Raw genomic sequence first — 20,616 nt, 5'->3', positions numbered from 1 at the left:
CCAAATAGTAGAGGTTCTTTGCAAGTGTTATTTATGCACCACCTTCAAACCAGTTTTGAAGGTGGTGCATCTTGCCTTGATGGGTAGCTCTATAGATTTATCTTCTACAGTGGTAGTTAGTTTATAATTTGTAAATTACAGTAATTCACGGAAGTATTCTCTCCAACTGTTTTGTTGCTTCTTTATTAACATGATTCTTTATCCATCTCAGCACATACCTATCCCAGGCTTATATCCTTCTTCACTTTGCTTGATTATGTTATATGCTTGTCTAAGATCACCCTTGTTCTTCTTATCTTATTCTATTGTGTATATAATTTCATTAAGGGCTTGAGTTTCTTCCTTCACAGATTTTATGTCTCTCATATCAGTACTATATATTTTCCTTCTTTATTCGTAGTTGATCTTGCAGTGAATTCTTTATATACTTTAATTTATTTTTTATTATTGCCTTTACTGGAAACTCTGCAGTATTCAGAATACTCTTTTGATACAGTGCAGTTTGTTCTATATCTATATTTGGGTCCTCTGTTTTCTCTTTTATTTTGTGTTGCAAAATGGTTTTCACTTCATTTTCTTTAAGGTTTTGCAAATTAAACTTTAGTGCTCTTTTGTTTCTTTCTTGATTCTTCACTGAGCTTCTTTATCTATACTTAATTATGACCAGATAATGATCTGAATTACAGCAAGTGACTATATGATCTTACATCCATAATATTTGATGTTGATCTTTTATGTATAAAAACATGATCAATCTGATTAAATGTTGTGCCATCTGGAGATATCCATGTCCTTTTATGAATATCTTTATAAGGAGTACATGCAGAGAATATAACCATATTTATAAGAACATCTATCACTCTTCATTATCATTGGAGTGGGTATGTAGAATCTGTTTTCTATTTGTTCCTTTATATAATTCTTCCTGTCCAACCTTGGCATTGAAATCTCCAGTAATAATTTTTATGTCATTAGTTGGTGCTAAATCATAGAGTCTCCATTTTACAGGGGGAAAAAAAAGTTTTTCCATATTGTCTGTTTCTTCTGTTGCTGCATGAGCATTTGTTATCCATAAATGAAATTGTTCTGATTCTTATTGTGCATAATCTTTCATTCACAGGTCTAAAATTGAAAACATTCCTTTTAGTGTCTCTGTTTACTATAAATGCTTTTCCAAACTAGTGTCCCTGATTCTTTTCCACTTGAAAAAATTGTGTATTTTCCAAAATTTTGATTTCTGTTCCGATCTATCTTGTTTCTTGTGTTGCCACTTATTTTAATTTGTATCGATGGATTTCTGATATGAGTGCTTAAGTGCACCTATGTTCCTGCATTCCATGTCTCAAAGTCATAATCCAATAGTTTCTTGAGTTATACCTCTGTCCAGTCTGAGGCTTTTCTTTTCCAAGTTCTTTAACAAGTAGTAATTTTACAGGAATTTGGCTTTTCAGTCCATTGCCCAACCTGGATGTATTTAAATTCCCATAAATAGAGTGGTTTGGCTATACCAACTCCAGATGTGGTTCACATCTCGTTACTCAGAATGTTTGCATCAGGAAACAAATTCCATATCTAGGGTTCTCTCCATCCTTCACCTGTCTGGTAGGTTGTAGCACCCCACCCCCCCTTCCAGTTTTTACAATTTACCAAGGATACCACTTATGTTATTAGCTTGTGTCTGTCAAGTATCCTTTTCATGTTGACTTTGTTATTTTGGACTGATATACAGTAATGATGTTCTTGATTCCAATATCATCAGCACAGCCTATCGGTAAGAAATTCTTAGAATCTGATAAGTTTGGGCTTGCTTCATACTATTGACATGAAATGGAATTCTTTGGAATGAAACTAAGATTCTGCACTTTAATATCCTGTTCAACTTTAAGATTGCAGGAAATCACTTCCTCATGAAAAATGGATGGATAATTATGCCAACAGGAAAAAGTCCCTTCTTAGGACTGCAATGAAAATATTTTTTGAACGAAACATTATGAGCATGTTTAGTCTTTTTTAAATTAAACAATGTTTTAAAAAATATACTGCTTTAAAATACCATGAAAATAAATAAAAAACTAAATAAACTGGCTGATTGTTTTGACCAATCATATCACTTCATGGTCACACCATGATTTCAAAATCATGACATGATGAGACAGGTGTTTTGATTACGAATCCAGACTTTTTTTATTTGAAATTCTTGTCAGAAAACATTGAGTTAAAAAGACATATACTGAAATAATAGCTCCCGACAAGTTTCGTAAATCGTAGGATTTACATCTTCAGGAGTAAATAGTATAACTTAAAGTTTAAACAAGAGAAATTAATAAAAACAAATCATAACCATCTAGCTATTCATAAACTCAAATAACAGAATGCAGATATATAACGTTATTGATGTTGAACAATACTGGACCCAATGCAATGGAAAAACCCAACCCAATGCAATAAAAATCAAGGTTTAATTCTCCATCAAGTGTGGTCAGCTCTAATAAAAAATCTACCTCAATCTGAGCTTGGACTATATGAACGAGAACAAGAACACGCGACATCGTCCAGTATTGTTCAATGTCAATAACGTTTTATATCTGCATTTTGTTATTTGAGTTTATGAATAGCCAGACGGTTATGATTTGTGTTTATTAATTTCTCTTGTTTAAACTTTAAGTTATACTATTTACCCCTGAAGATGTAAATTGTATGATTTACGAAACTTGTCAGGAACTATTATTTCAGTATATTCTAAAACTGAATAAAAAATATGGTGTAATCACCAAAATATGTCTTTTGATTCAATTGCCACAGAAGTCTACGCCTGCAATTGATGAGTTAGTCAAAGCAAATTTTGATGAACGTTTCCATGAAGCTGTGAACTTCACACCCTGGTGAGACCAAGGAAGAGAGTGTAGTGATGGAGAACAAGCTGACCAATGTTTCAGAGAGAACCATCTTCAGTGCAAAAGCTGAAGGCCAAGTCCCCATCATGCTTGCTTTTTGGGTGTTGAAGACAACACCCAAAAAGCGGGCATGATGGAGACTTGAACTCATCCAATCTAATGTGAAACACTCAACAACAAAATTGTGATGACCTCCTTCAGTGTGGCATTTGCCAAAAGATTTATGCATTTTTCTTCAGGAATGAGTGGCCAACACCGAACAATCTGATTGTTGAAGTCAATAGTGATCCCAATAAATATAACGAACAACATTTTATTGGATGATGAAGGATCTTGACTTCAGGTACATAAAACAGCAATGTGCATCAGCCTTCATAGAATGAGAAGATGTAATTGCTTGGAGACATTGATACCTTCAAGTGTGGAGGAATATGTGCCTTCCTTGTGGTTAGTGGACTGCAATCTTCAAGTGGAACAGAGCATAGTCAATTTAATTTGATCATCTCTTCCTTGAAACTTATGAAGCTATGCCATCTGAATTGGGGGGTTGGCCACTAGAGGGATTCGTAGTCTGTAGTGTTTGTTGAGAGCTCCTGATAAGATAAGTGTTATTTTAAGTTATCATTGAAAGAAAATGAAATTGAAATTGAAAGAAGAAGGAAAATGGCGGCTAGTAATAATGGTTCGCCATCTTTGTTCAATAACTGTAATATAAAGGAGATTATTCAGTGTACTATCTGCGAAATGTATGCTTTGCGGAAAGAGGTTGGAGTATGGTTAGATGATGGAGTGAATGTGTGTAGAAAATGTAAGGAAAATGAGGAATTAAAGTGTGTTTCAGGTCGTGAGTGTGATATTTTTGTCAAATTTCAGAATGAAGAAAATAGCGATATAAGAAATTGCGAGGTTGTACCAGAGAACTGTGAGGGCGTGAATGTAGAAAGTGTGAATGATGGTATTAATACAGAGCAAATTAATGGTTTAATAGATAATAAAAAAGATGAGATAGATGCAATGAGTGAGATCGCGTTGTTGTGCGGAGCAATACATAGAGCAAAGCGACAACTAGAGCGTATGCACAAATGTCTACCGAGTGTACCAGCCAATAATAAAAAATAAGAGTATGATTGTGAACGTAAACAAAATGAAGGAGCAAGTGCTGTATGGAGATTCGTTAGTACGAGGTGTGTTAGTAGAGGATTTGACAAAATCCTACCAACCTGGTGCAACCATCAAGGACGTAAGTGAGTCTATTAGAGAGCAAAAGGAAAGGGTGAAAGACATGATAGTTGTGGCAGGTACGAATGATTTGAAAGGAGATAAAATGGAAGTGATAGAGGACCTGAATGAATTGTTTGAGGTAGCAAAAGAAAAGAGTGAGAGAGTTAGGATGATTAGTCTTTTGCCATGGTATGACAGTGAAGTGTTTAGAACGAGGGCCAAAATTGCAAATGACTTTATGTGTGGGTTATGCATGACGAGTGGTGTGGAATTTGTTGATGTGTGGAGTGAGTTCGATAGGCGAAAGGATCTGTGTAAGATGGATGGTTTGCATTTGAATGGATTCGGTGTAAGGAGACTTAAAAAAGTGTTGTTGAATGAAGTGGATGTGCAGAATCAGGGAAAATAGATTTATTAAGAGGGGGGGTTAGATATGCAGACCTTAGGGAGGCAGTTGAGTGTATGAATGAGTATAATATGCCTGAGCGAAGAAGGACAACAAATCAGAATGGGATAGTTAGTATAAGGCATCAAGGTAGGGATGGGGCTAACGGGGGTCCGCAATTCATGTACGCTAACGCTAGGAGTATTAGGAACAAGAAGGAAGAATTTTTGGCCTTGGTTGGCACTTCCAGACCACAGGTTATTGGCATTAGTGAAACATGGCTGACTGTAGATGATATAGCTAGTGGGATTGAATGTGATGGGTATAGTGTGTTCAGGAATGACAGGGAGAATAAAATGGGGAGAGGAGCCTTGTTGATGATAGCTGATGAGCTGCAGCCAAGGAGAATAGAAGTTGAATTGCAGGATAGAGAAAAGAGCACATTTGAGGCCATTTGGTGTGAGATTGTGGCTAGCAGAACAAAATATACAATTGGGTGCTGCTATAGACCAGGTGATTGAAAAGATGGTGGAGATAGTATGCACAAGCAAATAGAAGAAATGAGTGGAAAGAGGGTAATTATTATGGGAGATTTCAACTATGGTAGCATTTATTGGAGTGAGGAGAGGACACACGGGAGGAAGGAATTGGATTTTATGCAGTTATTAAGGGATAACTATCTGCGACAGCATGTGATGGAAAATACTAGGGGTCAGAGAGTGCTTGACCAAGTAATTGCATCTGAGGATTTGGCTGTAACTAATATGACCACATTGCCACCAATTGGTGAGAGTGATCATAGGGTCTTGACTTGGGAGGTGGCTAAAGGTGTGGAATTTACAATTAAGACAGGGTACATGTGGAATTATCGGGCTGGTAAGTATGACAAGCTTAGGAGTTTGATTGGTTCAGTGCCATGGCATGTACAACTGCAAGGGCTAGAAGTTGATAGTGCATGGGAGGCAGTTAAGGTGTTTGCATGAAGCAATGGCTGACTGTATACCTAGAGTCCGAATAATAAATCAAGTAGGGGTTAAATGGATGAATAACACCATTAAGCATGAGCTGCAAAAAAAGAAACAACTGTGGAGGGAATTTAAGGAGAAAGGTGACCGGCAGGCACATGAACGGTATAAAGCGCAGACCAGAAGGGTAACGAGTGTGGTAAGAAAAACAAAAAAGATTACGAAAGAACATTGGCCATGCAGGCTAAAGAGAATCCTAAACAGTTTTTTCGATATGTTGCAAGTAAAAGAAAAAATGTATACGGCAGATTGATTTTAAAGAATGCCGATGGTAGGGAGGTAACCGAATGAGTTGATATAGTAGAATTACTGAGTGAGCACTTTGCAAGAGTATATCATCCATGTGGTGACATTGCAGAAATGGAAGAACAAACAGCTTATATGGGAATTGTGGTGAATGAAGTGGAGGTGAATGGTCTATTGCAAAACCTCAATGTCAATACATCCGTGGGATTGGATGGTATACCAGCTCTTGTCGTACGTGAAGCGGCTAAAGAATTGTCAGTACCCTTGACCATTTTGTTTAATCTGAGTCTCAGGTCTGGGTTAGTCCCGAGTGGGTGGAAAGAGGGGAAAATAGTTCCACTGCATAAAGGAGGTTCCAAGATTGCTGTTGTAAATTACTGACCGATTAGCATATCAGGAATCATTGTCAAGGTCTTGGAGAAATTAGTCAAGAAAAGAATACAGGATTGGATAGATGAAAATGGGATATTGTATGGGGGACAACATGGTTTTGTGAAGGGTAGATCATACCTCAGTAACTTGCTCATGTTTTATAACACAGTGACGGCTGAACTGGATAGGGGTAATGGGTTTACAGTGATTCTACTGGACCTTGCCAAGGTCTTTGACAGGATACCACATGTTACTCTAATCAGTAAACTGGAGCAGATGGGGGATGGATATAGGGTTGGTGAGATGGATAGGAGGGTGATTGATGGAGAGATACCAGAGAGTGGTTTATTCAGGAGTTGAGTCCAAAAGACGGCTTGTGACTAGTGGTGTGCCGCAGGGTTCTGTTCTTGGACCACTACTTTTCAATTTGTTCATCAATGATATAGGAAATAATCTAAGAGGAAGTGTTCACTTGTTTGCTGATGATGCAAAGTTGGTTGGAGCAATTGTGAGTGCACAGGATGTCAAAATTTTGTAGGATGATTTGGATAGTTTGGAGGACTGGGCTAGGGAAAATGGATGTCAATTTAATGTGGCAAAGTGTAAGGTTATGCATTTTGGGGTGAAATGATTAGCAGCAGTTTACATTGGTGGACCCGTACTCCAGGAGATTGATGAGGCCTGGGATTTGGGAGTGTTGATGGATAGGGAATTGAAGTTTAGGGGGCACATTGCAAAAGTGGCTAAATCAGCTCATCAAATCACTTGGCTTCTGAAAAATACTTTAACAAGCAGAGACAAACAAGTTATTGTTCCTCTGTATCGAGCCTCGATAAGACCCCATCTGGACTACTGTGCCCAGATATGAGTGCCAGGGTTTCTTCTTGATGGGGAGGAGGTGGAGAGGATCCAGAGACGAGTGACCAAGATGATTGCAGGTCGGTGGAATGAACCTTATGAGAACAGGTTGATGATTTGTGGGTTGCAAAAATTGGTCGATAGACGGAAAAGGGGTGATATGATTGAGACATTCAAATTACTGAAGGGTTTCTAAAAGATTAATCCAGAAGATATTTTTGAGAATAGGACTGGTGGTGGGGAGGACTAGGGGCCATACATGGAAGCTGGGCAAGAATGTGGTTAGCAGGGGTGTTAAAGCTAGGTTTTTTACTTGGAGAGTGATGAATGAGTGGAATAAGCTGCCAGACTCTGTTGTGGGTGCTATGACCGTGAATGAGTTCAAGGCGAGGTATGATAGATACTGTGTGAATGTCGAATGGTTGTTCTTGACATGATTTTATGGACTCCCTCGATGAGTCTATCGACTCCTTGGAGTTGCCCGGAATAATAATAATAATAATAATAATTTCAGCTGTTCTCTTTGCATGCATATCGCAAAGTTTAGGGAAGTAATTACAGTGAACTGTTCAGAATTTTTTTTTATTTATTTATTTTTATAATGTATGAGTTATGTAAACCTCTGTTTGAATTACATTTTGTGACTTGAACTGCAATAGCATGTTCTCTCTTTACTCAGCTGCAACTGAGACACAAGTAAGTAAACACATATTATGTGACTTGTGTTTTTTAGTCATGTTTTGAATGTTGTCAGCTAATCTCTTCTTTTCTTTCCTGTTGATGTCCTACAAGGAAGAAATAATAAGAATAATAAATTTTATTTCTTCTAAATTTTATTTTAGAATAAATTTTATTCTCCACGTGTTAACTGTTATTAACAACATGATGTCTATTACATGTTCCTTAAAAATATGTGTGATAGACATTTTGTGCTCCTTAATATTTTCAGTTTGCAAATAATTTTCTTAATAACAGGGAGCAGTTATTGATGATACTTCTTCAGATAACATCATTGGTGCTTAAAGAAACCCCTCCCGTTAGAAAAGAAACCACTTTGGGTGGCAGGCTAGCCCCAGCTTTATTTCAGGTATGCTATTGAATACTTATAATTATTAAACAAATACTAATTGTATTGGAAAATATAATGTATGAATCATATTTTGTAAAACAGTTTGACTTAAATTTTCTGCTGTCTTTGATAGGGGTAGATTGAATGTTATTTCAGATATCTACATGTTGAGTTCACATCATATTAATATATAGTAAAAACTTGAAGTTCCAGAAATTGAAAAAAAAAAAAAAAGTTCCAGAAAAAATCCATAAACTAGAGTAGCTGTTTTGACAATATATATTTGAGTAAACAAAAACAGAACATTGATAATTAAGTGACAAACACCATTTCCTTTTATACCTGAACTATTACATAGAATTGGCCACAACCTATCTCAGGAGTTTTGTGCAATATGTCTGTGGTGGTAGTGCATATGTTTCCTTGCTTATAATATTCTATTTACTACCTTAGGCTATGTCATTTCTAGTTATGGTGTTTTTTTTATTTATTAATTTTTTATGTTGCTGGTTGATTAACTGACAAGGATCATTCCACTCGAGGCAATATCAAATTCTAGATAGGATGGAAAATTGAATTTTCCATTCTATGAAAATTTTCTCCACTTCTCTCTCTCTCGAGAGAGAGAGAAGTGGAGAAAATTGGGAACCGGGATGGATATGCTATTTGCTACAAAACTGGAAACTGAACTAGGATGGATATGCTATTTACTACATATCCATCCCAGTTCAGTTTTAACTGTTTGCCTTTGTGTATAATGTGGGGAATTTCTGCAGTCTAATTTATTTTTAATTCTAAAAATGCATAATGCATCTTTCCATTGCTGATTGCTGTGTTTTTTTTTTTTGTCATGGATTGCGTTTGACACCATATGGCACCAGTGTTGATGAGATAAATGAGTATTTACACTTAGATGCTGGTTTGCATCATGTTGTACTTGAAATAATTTACAGCAGAAGGGAAATAATTAAACAACTGGTTTAATCAATTTCAGTATTTCATCTCAGTCACAGAGACATCAGGAATACAATGTTAAAATTATAACAACACACTCAAAAGCACACAAACAATAAGTGGAAGAAATGAGATAGAATAAATGAAAACTAAAGTCCTATGAGTGCCCTCTATGGGTACTGTTGGCCAGCCTTAAACATTGGGCGGGAGGCCTAAGAATTAAAGTCTACCAAATTTTGGGAAGTTTAATACAACCATGCTTATTAAGATTAGGCTGGTTTTTTTAAGTCTGCTGCAAATTCTAAAAAGATTCTTTTAAGTTTCTATTTGCTGCGATGGAACATGGTGGTTTTCTTCCGTCTGATTCTGTGTAAGGCATCCAAGACATGGTCTGCTAGACCTGATTGACTTTGCAAGAACAAGGAACTTTGTAAACACCTGAAATAGAGAGGGGAGGAAGCAGATCCTTAGGAGACTAGAGAAGGAAAGCCAAATTCATATGAGGTTTGAAATCAGTGCAGAGATTATATACAGTAAACCCTCGATTTAATGGACAAAACACCAAATTAGTGTCACGTGAAAATTAACACCCTGTTAATTTTAAAATGCTTTTAACTAAGATTTGCTTATAATTAAAATTAACGGGTATTTTTTGTTATTAATTTCCTGTTATTTTTAACAAATTTTGGCAAATAGGCCATCATATGTTGGAAAAACACTGTAGTAATTTAGCTGACATAAATGAGTCACTGCTCATAAAATATGTTCGGCGAATGATTAGGATGTGATCACACCTATCACACTGTAATTGGTTCTTTTGTTGCGTGGCATAACTTTCTGCAGTAGTTTTATTACACACATTTTCGTAATTTTAGGGAGTTAATTTTAAAAAAAACAGCAGAATTCAAAAGTTCAAAAAAAAAACTTGGTAGTTTTTTCAAAGCCGGATTACCTAAACCAAGCACCTCAACATCGAACATTTAACTTATCTAAAAGTGTGAAAATTGTGTTAAAAATTGTGTGTAAAACAATTTTGTTATTACAGTGCTAATATTGATAAAATTGCAGTATTATGTTACAGATATTTTTATTTTAAAAAATTCACGATTTAACGGACACACCTTAGCCCCTATTAGTCCGTTAAATCGAGGGTTTACTGTATCTTCCAAGTTCTGGCTACTATTTTTTATGAAGTGCCATGGAAGCAGGAAATAGTAATGGGATTACCGTAGTCTTGCCATCTTGGCATCAAACAACTTTGATGACTTTGCTAACCTTTCTTCATCCATTCTATTTAAGTGGCCATGCTACCTTAGATTAGACCTGCTCACACATTCTTGAATGCTAACAATGCCAAGTTCCTTTCTAATATATTCATTTTTTAATATGATTCTGCAATTGATGCCATCAATCCACTCCCTTAATTTTTATCAGAACTCTAATATCTATGGTCTCTAGTGTTTGATCAAGTGCTTTATTTCTAATCTGACTCCCACATCTATAACTTGAACCTAGTTTCAATACTGTCTTGTAGACTGCTAATTTGGTGTTTTGGCCAATTTCTTACTTATTCCATATAAATTTATTCAACTAATTTTCCACTAGACCAGCTTTTCTTATTCTATTGTCTATTTTGAAAATTTAATTTAGTCTTCCCTAAAAACTGTACCTAAATAGCTGAAATATTTTACTTGTTCTATAGGTTCTCCATTGAGAATACAGCACGACTTTCCCATGTTCATGCCTACCTTCATAGTTTTGGTCTGTTATTGCTGATTTTCATGTCAAATTTGTTGCAGATGTTATGCAAGTTAGTCAGAGAATCCTTAAGAACCCAGAAAAAGACCAAATGGGTAGGTGTATTCATACAGTCAGAAACATCTTAGAAGCACAATGTTAGATATGACAACATTGGAGTACTGACAAGCACTAGACTAATTTGGAGGAAAACTGTTGATAGGAGATTAACAATAATGTAAACTTAATGATGTGATGCTGCTAAAGTAGTCTGAAGATCCCTCGAGAGTACATATTTGGAAACTGATGATGAAATATTTTTTGCTCAGATAAATCTCACCTGTTTTTGTCTTCTTTATTTTGGCAATGATTATCACGTGAATCTGGTATTTATCCAAGTCTTCTGGTTCCATTTCTTGAGTTCTGCTGATGTTGAGTTGGGATTTGACCAAGTAGCTGACTTTTTGCTGTTTGCCCTGATTTTCTGACGGTGTGTGTGTGTGTGTGTGAGAGAGAGAGAGAGAGAGAGGGGAAGAGGCTTGTTTATCCAACAATGCTCCAGCTGGCATAAAATTATCAGATTGTACCATGATTTTGGTTTTAGTCAACAAGGATACAGTTTTTTGGCTGCATTCCAAATTGTCAGCACATCATCATTCAATGAGTATCCAGATAGATACCTATTAATGAGGTACACCAACAAGAAGGTGAGGATTGGACATTAGATCTGAAGTTTTGGTCACTTCTCTGTATTCCTTAAAAGCAACATGGAGGTTCCTCCCAGTTATCTAGCTTTGTCCCTTAATGTATGTGTGGATGTGTATGTGTGTTTGACCCCCCCCCCCACCTCAGTACACTTGCTATGAGATATGACGTTTGAATGCATGCACATTAATAGAAGAGCATGTGTAGAGAGTCTACAGTATTACATTTAGCTATACAATGGTGTTAACATTGGAAGAAAAGATATTTATTGTTGAATGTTATTTTTATTCATACAGCGTTGGTAGAGCAAATGGTTCAACATTATGACATGCTTGTGAGTAGTTTGTTCGTCATTTCCATAAACATTCCTGAAGCAATAGTGTCATCATTGCCGTAATTGAGAGGTTCTGACCTATCAGGAGTGTTCTGCTGCAATGCAAAGGGTATTCCGGGAGACTACAAACTGTTAACACAAATAAGAATCACGGGTGTGTGTGCTGAAGCAAGTGTTACAGTCTCTGTAACTCAATCAACATTGAACAGCAGTAAAACTTGGGATACCAAGGTAGTCACTACAGAGAATCCTTAAGGAGCTGGAATAAAATTGCACGTGTCCAGCAGATGTCCTAATCCTTGTTCTCCAAGATAATAGAGAATCTTCTCATGTGCTATGAAACCTGTCTTGAAAGACAAGTTGCCCATTTCAGGGCTGAAATGGGCAACTTGAATATTTCTTTGTTAATAAACCCATTTATTCCATAACATATATTATTGTAGTTATTCAATACTGTTTTTATATATATATATATATATATATATATATATATATATATATATATGTGTAATGCCATACTGTATGTATATACCCCTATTTCAATTTCAATAGTAAAATAACATTTTTTTAATAGAATTAAAAAAAACAGCAAACTTCAGATGATGTGCAATGATTTTGCCACTAGTCCATTGTTTTTTCCCTTGTCATCACATGCTACTTTTGTTTCACCAGTCTTCCACGAGAAGAAGAGCTTTTTGCTCTGTCATCTATCAAAGTTCACTGCAGATGAGTTTTGGAGAGGAATTATGTAAACAAATACTTCTTGTGATTTTTATCTGCATATCTCATATAATGAATGAGTTTTTCTTTATCCGAAAAATCTGTAGAATCATCTAGAAGAGATCACTACTGGAGTCTTTAATTTCTTTAACTAATTTTTCTTTAATGACAAGAACTGACACAAATTCTTTATTTCCTGATATTCTGTTACTGTTCTGTTACAAGGCCTATGAAGTTTTTCAAGTAAGTGGCTTATTAATTTAGCTTTATAATAGGCTGTATTAAAAATGCCCTTTGGGTGTTTACACATTTAAAATTCATCTTTCTTTTGAAAGTAAGTAGAGGTGTATTTCCTAGGCAATATCTGGCCAAGTCTTTGTCATAGCATTTTTTGTGGAAATTGAAGACCTAATAAAACCTAAATGTCTCCATTTTAAAAAGACCATGAAAATCTTGTAGTAATCTAGAGTTTCTATCAGCAGTCCCAGGATATTTTTTATACATTACAGAATGCAACTTCATCTTTATAGCACAACCATGTGAATTCCTCAATCCATTTGTCTTGAAAGCATGTTGTGATTGTTTTTAGTTGATAACACATCATCCTTTTCTGCTGTGTTTTAATATTTTTTGGTCCCTTATCTTCTTCTTTAGTTTTGCATTTTAATAAACTAAAAATTGTAGTTTGCATTTCCTTTCATTTATTGTTCATAATAAAAAAGGTGAATTTATATAAGTTATCCATAAAAATAATTCAATAAGAAAGATAAATAATAAAATATACAAGAATAACAGAAAATGGTCAAACTAGCAGTGGAGTCAGACTAACTTTTCACAATGCAATGTCAGTGATGTGTCAATAAATTACTGCACCTGTATGCCCTATACAGGGGAAACAGGACGCACAGTTCCTGTCAGAAAAAAAGGAACATAAATGACACATTAAATATAATAACTATGGTCAAGCTGGTCTGTCCGATCATGCCCTGAACACTTTACATAGAATTGACTGGAAAAGCACCCGTTATTTACATCACACCAAAACATGATATGAACACAAATTTAAGGAAGGGGCTGTGGGATTCTTATCAGTCACCCTAATCTTAACAATAATGATGGTCTAAAAGTCCCAAGATTATGGAAGGCACATATTCTACCCACTTAACCTTTCTCCCTAAGAGTTAATTTTAATAAATAGGACCATAGGTAATCCAGGATCTTAAATCTAATATAACAATTGTCATGTTGTTAAATTAGGACATCATTTTTACTGTAACAAAACTATCTATATGAAAGAATGTTTCTCTGATATTGTCTTAAATAGAATATAGCTGTGATGTAGTTATTTTATTTTATTCCATTTATTTATTGTATTTTATTTTCACTAGATGTCAGGCCAGTAAAATAACAATTGATCAGTTCATTGTCTCTTCAGTATATTGTGTGAAATGTAATTTAGCTTGTCTCTATATATATATGTATATATACTCCAGATGACCTTAATATGAAGATTGAAATGTTTGGAAATTAAAATAATTATTTATAACATGGTTGTAGAGTCCATAATTTGTGTAAAATGAATCACCATGTAACACTAAAGGAAGGGAGTATAAATTTTGTAAATAAGAATATGTTTTGTTGCATTATAACACACACACACACATTTGCATTTTAAACTTGTCTGTATTTAATAATATGATTGTATACATTAGAATTACCAAATACTGCCATGTGGCTAACATGTGGTGTAACAAAAGAGCAACAGTGTTTTATGTAAATCTCTATGTTGTAATCCATAGAGATTTACATAGAAATAATGTATGTATATTATTATATTCTTGTTAATAGTAGTGTTCTTATGCCTTGCATTATTACAATGTACAAGCACTGTTATAATGACGAATGACAGCCATTTTGTTACTAAAGTTTTGCTTTGAACCTTAGTAACACTGCGCAGCCAAGAAATATCGAAAAAATTAAGAAAAAGTTAGGTATGTCATGAATGCATAAAATATATATAGATAATACTAGTCTATTTTATTATTTACTACCATAAAATATACACATATCTATTATAAAAAGTTAAAATTTATCAAAATTTATGCATACAAATTTATAGATCATAAATGGTGCCATTCAGTCAAGAGAAATGTAAACAAATGTAAAGATGTAGCATTATAATAATAATGCTATTATCATAACTGCAAAAAATTAACTGGTAATTAATAAATTTAATTAACTGGCATAAAATAAAAATTTTATAATGATTCATTCCTTAGTGTATAGGCAAGGCTACCATGAAACAATTGTATCGATTATACTAAGCTACCATAAAGCAATTACCGTTTTTTTTTCTTGTGTATAAGACCAACCCTACTTTTTCGAACCCAAAATTAAGAAATCAGTATTTTAAACATAATGTTGTAAGATTTTTGTTAGATTTTTCTCTAACAGATCAGAACACATTTGATATTTTTTAAAATATTCAAAGTATATTTAGTAATTAGGTAATATTTTTAAGATACATACTAATATGCATTTTCTGGGCTAACTTGGTTCGTGCTGTCATGGCCAACCCTTCTCTCCTCATGAAGTTGAAGCACTATTTTGCCTTTCCTGTGAACTCAATAATGTTCATTTCTTTTGCAAACCTTTTTGCCTCATATTGAATAAGCTTGGTTGGCACACATATCCTGCTCTGGCACTGCTCCATAATCCAAGTCTTAAACCCCTGCTCCAAATTTGGCCATTTTGCTGGTTTTCCTCATAAGAGCCCTCTTCTTTTTTGGCATCTTGAGTAGTTGTTCTTCCTGTTTTTTCCACTGTCTAATCATACAGTCAATGAGAGGAGGTCCAAACTGTCTCTCTGAAGCTTTATTTCCATGTTATTTTGTGTAATTGATGACTTTTAACTTGAATTTTGAAGAATATGACAATTGTTTTTTATTTTCAGACATTTTCATGGGCCAGCGCTCAAAATATTGTTAATGCATTAACTTACCCTGCCAGTGAGTTGCAGACATATGAATGCTTTCAGAGTTCTGATTGGTTTATTCAGAATCAGCCATTAATGACGTCAGTGGACAGAGTCCTGTCGATTGACGTCATTAATTTGATATTGTCTTAATCAGATTAACTTTTGTCAGAAGCCTGTTCGCAGAGACAAGGTGCTGGCAGTTTTGCCATGGCAACCGCAGGTTTCTCAACTGGTTATCCCCATGTATAAGACGATCCCCAATTTTTGGTCTAAAAATTTTCGTCTTATACATGGAAAAATATGGTATATTGCTGCTGCTTCATTATCAGTGTATGAATTGTTATACCTGTAAATAAATATGAATTTCTTTTTCATATCTTTTCAGTTTTGATGTCTAGCATTAGTAATATGTATAACATCTACAGTGTTTTGTATCATATAAGACAGTATTGATGGAATTACTTACAGACAGATGATTCATCTTGTAAACAGAACAACATAAACTTACGGTATCGATAACAGGTGTATGATATTGAGGTTGAAGGGCTGTTGCATACATAACCTGGATAGGAATTTGACAATAGGGAGAGATGGAATATCAGCATATATGCTAAAGCACATATGGGCAATCCCCGGTCTGCAGGCTGGATCTGGCCCTTCTACTTCTTTTGATCTGGCCCTAATCTATTTCAGCGAAGTTTGTCTGATTCATGGTGGGAGAAAACATGGTGTGTTCTACTAACTCGCATTAAGCTGACGTCATATGACTTGCGCAAAACACACTGTTTTCTCCAACCAAGGTCTCTTTCTCACTTTGACTAGCGGTGTGTGTGAACGTGTTGCAACATGTCAGTTCGATACTTGCATTAGTGTTATGCTTTGTTCAGTGCCTGCATTGATGTTATGTTCTGTTCGGTGCCTGCCTTGATGTTGTGTTTTGTTCAGTGCCTGCGGTGTGGAAGACAGTTTTGTTTGACAGTTCTGAATATCGCTTATAAATTTGGGACAATGTTAGGGATTATTGCAAAAAAAAAAAAGAAAAGTAGATGCAGAGAATCGTCAATTTCAAGACAAGTGGACGGAGGATTATTATTTTATTCTGAATAAAGGTTTGCCTGTATGTTTGCTGTGCAACGAATCCGTATCCGTCAACAAAGAATATAACTTGAAGGACACTTTCGAGACATGCGGATCAGCCAAAAATTGATGGACAACTACGAAAAGATGAAATACAGAAGTTGAAGAAGAACTTGGATACTCATCAGCAAATGTTCAACAAGCAAAGAACGCAGCACCACAGCATTGTCAAAGCCAGCTTTGTGGTAAGCGAAAAAATCGCTAAGCATTCTAAGTCATTTGGTGAATGAGAATTTATCAAAGAATGTCTATTGGATGTTGCAAGTATAATATGTCCTGAAAAGAAAAAAGACTTCAAGAATATTTGTCGAGACATACTGTTGTCCGGCGGATAGAAATTATGGCTGATGATATCAAAAAAAGTTTAAAAGAGAAGATTGCTAGATTGGAAGCATTTTCAATTGCTTTGGATGACAGCACCGATGCCTCCGATACAGCACAACTAGCAATATTTATTCGAGGAGTTGATGCGGATTTCAACATCACAGAAGAATTATTGGCGCTTCGGCCGTTAAAAGGAACGACTACAAGTGAAGATATATTTGAAATATTCAACACAGTCTTTGAGAGATTTGGGCTTAAATGGAGTTCACTATCTGACATATGCACCGATGGAGCCCCAATGGTTGGTGCACAGAAGGGATTTATTGGAATAATTCATGAAAGAGCAATAGAACTACAGATCCATCCGGAAAATTTAACAAATTTTCACTGCATTATCCACCAACAAAATCTGTGTGCAAAATCGATTAAATTCATAAATGTTATGGAAGTTGCAGTAGCCAGTGTTAGCTTTATTAAGCCACGTGCACTTAATCACCGCCAATTTAAGGAGTATTTGGCAGACCTATTTTCGTATTATGAAGATGTCTTATTATTGTGAAGTGAGGTGGTTGAGTAAAGGTAAAATGTTAAAACGATTTTATGATCTAAGACAAGACATTGCAGATTTTATGGACATAAAAGGAAACACAATTAACCAAGTAAAAGACGATGAGTAGGTATGTGATTTAGCATTCCTTGTAGATGTCATCGGATACCTAAACGAACTGAATCTTAAATTGCAAAAACATGGACAATTGGTTCATGAACTGCATGGACATGTCAAAGCTTTTTGTAATAAACTAAGATTGTTGGAAAGTCAGATAAGAGCTAAAAATTGTTATCATTTTCCTACTCTAGCAAGTCATAAAAATATCCCTTATAATTGTTATGGAGATGAACTGAAGGCACTAATAGAGCAATTTGATACGAGGTTTGCCGATTTCAAAAACAAAGACTCCACATTCGCTATATTTGCTCGTCCGATGGATGCTGATGTAAATAATGTGCCAGAAAACTTACAGATGGAACTTATTGAGCTTCAGGCAGATTTAGTGCTAAAATCACAATTTAACAACATTGCTTTGAAGGATTTTTATAAATTTTATTTGGTGGAAGAAAAATATACAAATTTACGCGCCTTTTCAAGAAAAATCATTTGTCTTTTCGGAGCACATATATGTGTGAACGGTTTTTTCGAGGATGAAATACAATAAATCAAAAATTCGGACAAGAATAACGGGACAAAAACCTTGAAAATTCTATGCGATTATCCTTAAGTAATATTAACGTCAATATTAATAGTCTCATAGTTGAAGTACAAAGCCAATCTTCACATTAAATTGTTATGTCATTCATTATATTATAAAATTTATGTAGAGCTTTATACCGAAGCATTATATAATAAATAAATGAAATATGAAGTAGCAACTTGTTTTAATTCATTTAATATTAATTTATTTTATTTAATAATTTGGTCCGGCCCTTGACTCGGAGACAGAATGATAATTTGGCCCCCAAACTAGGAAAGGTTGTCCATGCCTGTGCTTATGGAATGTTCAGCTGAATTGGCTAGGCCTTTGATTGATGTTTGTATAACTTGAATCTCAGTTCAGGAAAGATACATACAGGAACGGAAAGAATGTATTATAGTTCCATTGTACAATGATGGTGCAGAAATTGATGTATCTAACTAATGATCCTTTAGTGTCTCAGGAATTGGTGGTGATGATTTTAGAGAAGTTGGTAAGAACTTGCATGCAGAAATGGGTTGACACGTAAGATATACTTTGCAGGGAACAGCATTGGTTTCCAAAGGGAGATCATGTTTTAACAATTTGCTCCTATTTTATAACAACATTATAACTGAGTTGGATAATGGAAATGGATACCACAAGAAAGGGTATTGCATAAACTGGAGAACATGGATTTGGAATATAAACTTTTGACTTGTATAAGTGGAGGGTTGATAGACAAGTTTCAAAAAGTGGTATACAGTGGGTGTGAATCAGCCAAATTTAAGATGACTAGTGGTGTACCTCAGGCATCAGTTCTTGGAACATTGTTGTTCAATATATACATCAATGATATTAGGAAGGATCTACCAGGAGATGTTGAATTATTTACTGATGATGCAAAGATAATCAGGGCATGTCCATTGCTTACTGAATGATTTGAATAAGTCAGAAATTGGGACAAATGACAGTGACTATCAGTTCAGTGTTAATAAACATACAGTTATGCAGTTTGGAGTGATGAGATTTCCAGTGCCATATTATATTAGCAAGATTATGTTACAAGAACTTCTGAATGAGTGTTATAGGAGTGTTATAGTCCTTGTGATGAAATTTTTCATTATAATGGAAGGTAGGGAGTGAACATGGGGATCCATGGAAATTAAGTTTGTGAGCAGTAAGATTTTTCTCTACCAGATCAATGAGTGAGCGAAACTGGATTTTCAGTGGCATTTCCAACAGTTTACCTCTTGAAGTGGTGAGTACATCTAATGTGAATGAGTTTAAGAGGAAGTGTGACAGCTGGTTTGGGTGATGTATAGCCTCCTTCCATGGACTCATGGATGGAGGCTATGGTCTTTCTTCTTCCTTCTTTATCCTTCTGGTCTCAGATAATAATTATAATAATGTACTCTTGTTTACTATTCATACTTTTTTTTTAAATGAGTCAGTTATACTTGAGCATTGGATATTTATATTGAAGCATGCAGTTCCTTACAGACACATGAAAGTTTCTGTTAAATATTACCCACTGGTTTTTATGAATCATTTATAGTTGTTGTTGTTTTTTTCCCTTACAGACATTAATAGTCACTTGGATTAAAGCTAACTTGAATGTTGTAATCTCTTGTGAACTTTGGGATCAATTTCTTCATGTATTGTCCTCTCTAACCCAGTGGGAGGAACTTATAAAGGAGTGGGCGGTAATGTATTAATCTTTATTACTTTTAATTTATTTTTAATACTGTAGTAGTAGTGGAGTTAGAAATTCTAAGCCACTTTTAATGTAATTATTTCACCAATGGTTCCCTTGGTCACTGCATCTTTGCTGACACATGCACAAGTAAACTGTATATATATGAGAGAACAGATTCAGCAGCAGGGCAAAAAATGGAGCAAGTATCTTACAGTTCTAATTAGAAATCTTTGCATGTATAGTAAGGTGATCTCAAATATTGAGCTGATGACAGTCTGAAATTTTTGGAATTGTAAAGCATCAATGATTGATCAAGTTGTGTAAATATTGTAAAGTTGATCTATGGCACATTCCAGAAATTTTTGTTTGGATTTAAAATTGTGTTTGTATATTAAGTTGGTCTTCTTCTCCCCCTGCCACTCCTGCATGACACGACGAGCAGCACATGACATGGTCTGCAACTCCTCATTGTTATAGTGTAGTACAAGTAGACAAGAGAAGTTACTTCACGCAAAGATCTTCACACCCTGCATGATTCCTTCCACCAGAAGGGTAAAGCGAATCATGCTCTGCATGAAGATTTAGTACTTTTGTGTGATTGATATTTCTTGCCTAAGAATGTCTATTGTTGAACCTTCTTCTTTTTTGACCTTTTTTCTAAGATTTCTCATTCATCTGCTGTGTCTACAGTATCTTCCACTTCTGAAAATCATCCTGACATCTAACTAGT

The 20,616-nt window shown here is 35.1% G+C and overlaps 1 protein-coding gene across 6 annotated transcripts in view; it reads left to right on the top strand.

Moving 5' to 3' along the window:
• LOC150102202 (ral GTPase-activating protein subunit alpha-1) overlaps positions 1-20,616 on the top strand; it is an 800,562-nt gene that overhangs the window by 235,002 nt on the left and 544,944 nt on the right. For all 6 annotated transcript variants that reach the window (XM_090398990.1, XM_090398987.1, XM_090398991.1 and 3 more), the window contains 2 exons: positions 7,977-8,088; positions 19,771-19,893. In XM_090398990.1, the coding sequence (XP_090255116.1) occupies positions 7,977-8,088; positions 19,771-19,893 (235 nt within the window). The remainder of the gene's footprint in view (positions 1-7,976; positions 8,089-19,770; positions 19,894-20,616) is intronic.

This window comes from Typopeltis vanoorti, chromosome 10 (assembly GCF_054136105.1).
Source record: "Typopeltis vanoorti isolate ZY-2024b chromosome 10, IOZ_Tvanoo_1.0, whole genome shotgun sequence".
NCBI lineage: Eukaryota > Metazoa > Arthropoda > Arachnida > Uropygi > Thelyphonidae > Typopeltis > Typopeltis vanoorti.
This window is presented reverse-complemented; position numbering and strand designations above follow the sequence as displayed.